This window comes from Plectropomus leopardus, chromosome 23 (genome assembly GCF_008729295.1).
Source record: "Plectropomus leopardus isolate mb chromosome 23, YSFRI_Pleo_2.0, whole genome shotgun sequence".
Lineage (NCBI taxonomy): Eukaryota > Metazoa > Chordata > Actinopteri > Perciformes > Serranidae > Plectropomus > Plectropomus leopardus.
Window position 1 is genome coordinate 10,022,422 of NC_056485.1, and position 6,215 is coordinate 10,028,636.

The following is a 6,215-nucleotide window of genomic DNA, read 5'->3' on the forward strand; positions in this document are numbered from 1 at the left end:
AGCAGTTCAAACACAAGAAAGTACTACAAACAGCTATTTGGTTGAGTGAAACTTCTAGAATACAATGCAAAGTATTTGTACTGTGTTTTCAGCTGCATGTTAAAGACTAATCTGCCTCACAGGTTCAGGGGGAAATAAAATCATAGAGATGTCGGTGCTTTTATTGAAGAAGATACCAATATTAATACTGCTATTAGTCACTGACAAATACAATTCACTCTCACGCATCCTTCTGCAGACCTGCGAAGAGGCTGCAGAAGCTTTGTGTTACTGCTCTATTGGCCTTCTGAGTGAGGAACTCCCCTCTCCTCATAAACCTCCTTTTACAGATTGACTGGGAGCGGGGCAGGACAGAATACTAATCTGCATCCCATTGAAACAACTTAACTTCCTTTGGCCATGTCCTCACTTCCCCTACTGCAGTCTGATTTTCTATAAATCACCCAGACCATTTTCTAAACTGCAAAGAAATCCAGACACAATAGTGGTGCTTTAACTTTGAGATCTACAATGAAGGACGCCTGATTGGTTAGTTGGACTAGAGTCAGGCAAAAATAAATAAATAATAAAAATAAATAAATAATAATAACAGACAATACAAAAATTGCAAGTTCAAAGTATTTTCTTTTAATTATCTCTCTTCATCTTGACCACTTTTGTATTTTGAGATCATCTTTGCATACTCCCGTCCAGACTGGTAAATAGTTCGGCTTAGCTTTGCGTCTGCAAAGTCCACATGGAACAATCCAAAGCGAACACTGAATCCATCGGCCCACTCAAAGTTGTCCAGCAGTGACCAGGCGAAATATCCACGGACGTTGACACCATCTTCTTGTATAGCTATACACAAAGACAGTAAAAACAGACTTGTCATTGATTAGATTTAAAAAGATTTAATCCAAATCTTTATAACAGAAGTTATAGTCTTTGACCTTAGGAAGCTACAGCTATCAGTGACACATTGTCATTATCAAGATTTCTAAAGCATACCAAGAGTATGAATTATTTGCAACAAGCAGAAAGTAATCAAGCAAAACGAGCTCAAACTTTTTTTCTCTTATTTCTAGCCTTACATGGATGTTATGCAGTTCAGCAAAATTCATCCATAAGTCTTTGAGCTCTTGAGCTAACTTTCAATTTCCCTGGCAATAAAAAATACACAGATTGGCCAGATGATGGTGCCAAAACAAATGCATTTGGCAATAACTCCTAAGCCTTTAAGGCTGGAAATAAAATATTATGAATAAAAATAATGTTTTCATTAATCTATAAAAATCTATTGCTCCACCAGATGTTTGTTTCCACCATTCATCCAAACTTGAGCAAAGGATTCTGGCTCTAGTGCACAGGTGGTGGTGTTGTCAGTGATATTTAAAACTAAACTGAGGTATTCAAACACTCCTGATGCTACAGAAAGCAATCTTTGCATCCCTGATTTGTGACTAATGTTTACACAGTTGCAAGAGGTGAAGCTTAAGTGGACCACATCTGAGAATTTTAGAATTCATTTTACTAAAGACAATTTGTCAGGAAGTCATTCATTGGCAGCTGTAAGGAAATTAAAGTGTGACGAACTGTAGTAAAAATACAGTCAAAATTCTATTTGACGATAAGTGTAACAAAAAATGTAAATGTAAGTGCTTTAAAGCACATTTTACATTCAGTATTCCAATTTTCAGTGCAATCATTAACGGCCATAAATTTACTGCTGCAACAAACGCAATATTGCTCATGTATACATTTGTGTGTTTCTACCATTATTGGGGAACACTATAGAGAAAAATGTAACTACCACTACCAAAAATTCAGGGGACAGGGGAATGCAGGGAGAAAATGAAGAAACGTATGTGTTGGTAAACGCATTTAAAGCTATGTTACGTCGACAGCTACAGAAAATACATTTGCAGCTATGTGGCATGACCAGGACCAGCCATTTTTTCATTTTATTCTGTGACTTTTCCAAAAGTTTCAATGATTTTTACTAATTCCATGGCTTTTCCAAGCCTGGAGAAGGTGATCATGAAATTCCATGACTTATCCAGGTTTTCCATGACTGTGGGAACCCTCTTAAGATTGTTTTCCCCACTGATTTAGCCCAACTACAGTCGGCTAATGTGCTTATTTCCATGACAGATTTATCAGCCATTACCTTTAGCCACTTCAGAGATGGTGTCCTTGTAAAACTTTGAGCGCTGGGTATCCTCAATCTGCACCGGCCCCACCTGAGAGAACCCATTCTCTGTGATGTAGACCGCTGAGTTGTTGAAAGTGTCCTGGAAAGTCACGGGGCAAATATTATTGTCAAACAAGGCATCTCAGCTGTCAGACATTCCAGGGAGAGACAGATTGGTCCACAGTGTGCCGTTTAGCTGCATTTCACCGGTGCCAAGCTCAGACTAATGGCCTGTGACAAGGCACAACAGCAGGAAATTGCAATTGCAAACACTTTCAGCAAAGTAACTGTTTCATTCAATGTGACAGCCCTAATGAAGCATCAATGTGTTTCTGGAGGTGTTAAAAGGAGATTACCACATACAAAATCAATAGCAAGACACTGTACAAATGTCAGGGTGTTCTAAGCGTTTGGTTGAAGGCGATTTGTCTTGTTGTCGGTCAATTCAGTTTGATGCCAAGAGAAGAAAGAAAAATGACTCCACATTTCAGCTGATTGAATTCACACTCAAAATAAAGGATGTGTTTGAACCTTGTTTGGGGACACTTTAGTGATGTTTACTGAGGGAGATGATACAGAAAATTACCTCAGATGATCAGTAGTTGTTGTTTTACCTTGATGTATTTGAGAAGCTTCCTCAAGCCATGGGGCACTACAGCGAGCCAGGACACGCCACAAATAGGCCAGGATGGATCCAAAACTTCACCTGCATCTCGGTCGCTCTTCATGCACAAATCTCCACCACCTCCTCCTGGCTTGACTTTTCGAGACGTATAGTAGTTTAATGCAAAAAAATCAGCTGTGCCCATAATGTTGGGCTCATCCTTTGAGAAACTGGGCAGTCTTGAGCTACCATTGTATCCCACCTTCTTACTTTGAGCGTCAATGGTGGATCTCATTATTTCTGGATAATCTCCAGATACAAACACGGGCCAGGCAAACCACCCGAGTGTAAACGCAAGGTTGCGCTCGGTGGCAGCGATATCCTCTGTGCAGCCTGTATGTAGCGGTTCAAGCCAGTCACTGTTGATCGCCAGAGACACCGCACCCTTTTGCTTTGACCTGTAGAGGGAGTTGTAGCTGTGCCAGGCCATGGCGTGGGCACGCAGCATGTTATGGCCCACCAGGTACGCAGCAATCCCCGGTTCTTTTAACCCAGGTGCATGGATGCCGTCTTCGTGGCCCAGTTTGGCGCACACGTAGGGCTCATTGATGGTGATCCAAAGTTTGACACGGTCGCCGAATGTTTTGAAACAAAACTTGGCATAGCTGTCAAACAGGGTTGCTATATGCGCTGTTTTCCAGCCGCCCTGATCTTGGAGAGCTTGAGGCAGGTCAAAGTGGTAAAGTGTGACCATTGGTGATACATTGCAGGCCAGCAAATCATTAATCACCTTGTTGTAGTACTGCACACCTGTTGGACACATATACAATATTGTTTATTGGTGATGAGGTAAAATATTGTTTTGGAATCGAATATGGCATGGGGATATGGGAATACCTTTCGGATTGACATGTCTCGTGGTCCCATCAGGCAGGAGGCGCGCCCAGGAGAGAGACAGACGATAGTGCGTCAGTCCAAGCTGCTGGATACACTCCAGGTCCTTCTCCCACAGCTTGTAGCTGTTACAGGCCACATCTCCATTCTGCTCCCCAAACACTTTGCCTTTATCATGACAAAACGTGTCCCAGATACTTGGTCCCTTGCCGTCTGCCTGCCAGCCACCTCAATGCACACATGAAGGTTGTTTCATTTCATAATAGTGTGTAGGGTGTTGACATTAAAAAAATCACATTAATGCCTCTATTGGGACTTTAAGTGTGCCTGTGGATTTCACTTAGTTCATTGTGACTCTATCTTTCGTTTCTAAGTAGCATTTATTGTTTTTATTTTGCTGTAATTGTCCTCCTTAAAAATAATGGTCTGTAGTTTTTTTGGTGTTTTACATTAAGCTCAATATGAGCTCAATGAAGTTGATCCATTGACTGGATACAATCTATGAGTTAGTCAGACATTACTATGTCAAAAGGTCAATGCATGTATGGGCTATAACTGAACGTCACATGACATTTCTGTTTACAACCTCTGGAAGGAATAAAATTGACCTTGTGTTTTGTATCATTGGTGTGTGCCATTTACAGGGTGTGGACACAGTATCGTGACCAACCAACCTGTGCAGTCTAAGGTCATGTAATACAAAGTTTCTTGAGTAAATATAACTTTAATTGAGCCTATGATGTTCAGATTGTTGAGTTGTATGGATTCAACTGTAATCATTTTTAAAATCTTCCTTATCTGACAGAGTGGACTTTATCAGATATCAGACTCATATTTCCCGAAAGCAATAAAGCAATAGTCATAATACAACATCAGCACAAACTAGGGCAGAGTTGGTGAGTCCATACTTTCCTAACATTTTGAATGTGTGCCATGATAAGAAGTTTTGACAATTATTTGTAGAACTAATAGATCAAGTTTATTTTAAACAAAGTACGAGTTTCAATTAAAGCAACACCTTAACAGAAGTATTTATTGTAAGCCTAGGTCTATTCCAGTGATACTCAACGTAGGGTGGGGCAATGAAAATAAATTGAATCACTCTGGGATTTCTTTTTTTTTTGTAATTTGAAAATGAGTAAAGTGCCAGAGTGCATAAAAAGCACCAGAATTGAACTTGTTTATCAAAACAATGCAATGGAAGTACCTGAAAGCCAGGCTTCTGAAAAGGTACAGACATCTTGCCAGAAAATGAATAAGGCAGAAGTTAAAGTCATGTATTCGAATATTACTTGAGTAAAAGTCTTAAAGGTATCTGATATTTATTGTACTTAAGATTTGAAAGTAAAAATACCAGTAAATGCTATTAATACAAAAGCAAGTGGTCACAGTTCTGAGGATTATGAGGTTTATATCTTCATGTCATGTACACTGCCTTAAAAACGGAGCCTACGTTCTAACTTAATGGATTTAAAGAACAAAATACAGTTTTTCCTTCCCTCCCATGAATTTATCCACCCATCCCCTCCTCCTTTCCTTTCCTTTTTTGACTCAGATGCTTAAAGGAAATGTAGTGGAATAAAAGTGAAAGTTCATAGAAATATAAAAGCGCAAGTGACCTACATATGCTCTCCCAAAAAATACTTAAGTACTTTGTTACAGTATACACTGAAAACAAGTGCCTGGAGTAGATCCCATTACACCCGAACAGAGGTCAGGGCCAAGCCCCCACTGTCCTCAGATTCTAAAAACGCGCCTGTGTACATCTAATCTGCACACAACAGCTTTGGCTGGATTCGCCTCTCAGCAAAGCTGAGTGAGGACAGCACACGTCAAAGCATTGAAAATAAGCATTTTGTTTCTCATATAGGTCTATAATAAAAAATATATATATATAACTATATTTATCAAGTGCCCCCTAGCCTCCTAACATTTTGCAAATGTGCCCTCTGGTAAAGCAAGTTGAGTATCCCTGGTCTATTTATTGTATAAAACTGGACGTGTGATAAGTATTGTGTCCTGTTTACCCACAATAATGTCAAACAATTTCTAATGTCTTGTTTATGTTTACATACCTTCTATTTGGTACGCAGCAGTTCCCGCTCCCCACGCAAAGTCTCGTGGGAACATGTTTTTACCTTTAGGATACTGAATCAAAGCCGTTGAGATTGCTTGCTGCGTTTTGCATAGATTTAATGTGTTTGTCTCCTAAAAAATCTTATTTAACTATTTGTTCTCGTGCATAATACGCATGCAGCCGTAGTATCCGGCAACCAGGAAAGACTCACAGAAGTGACGTTAAGAAGCGTCACGTTTTTGTTTTGTTTTTTTGCACAGTATGTTTTGCAAGCCAAGGTAAACTCAAATATGCTTTTTCTTTTCTCCATTCTGGCCTTGCAGCAATATTTGAATACTGTGGCTCGAGAATCAGCCGAACTACTTTGGTTACTGTGGTTAATATTTCGAATTTCCCTTTAAACTTGTTTTCACAACTTGGTGTCTAAATCTTCCGAGGAGCGCTTGAAAGCAGCACACAAGGCTGCA

General features: G+C 39.8%; 1 protein-coding gene across 1 annotated transcript; it reads right to left on the minus strand.

Moving 5' to 3' along the window:
- Window positions 1–631: 631 nt before the first annotated feature.
- On the minus strand, window positions 632–5,933 carry gba3 (glucosidase, beta, acid 3). Its single transcript, XM_042512526.1, has 5 exons — window positions 5,747–5,933; window positions 3,675–3,899; window positions 2,788–3,587; window positions 2,150–2,273; window positions 632–840 (listed from the first exon to the last, which is right to left on the minus strand). The coding sequence occupies exons 1-5, from the start codon at window positions 5,799–5,801 to the stop codon at window positions 632–634; spliced, it is 1,413 nt and encodes a 470-aa protein (XP_042368460.1). The 5' UTR covers window positions 5,802–5,933.
- Between the last annotated feature and the right edge of the window lie 282 nt (window positions 5,934–6,215).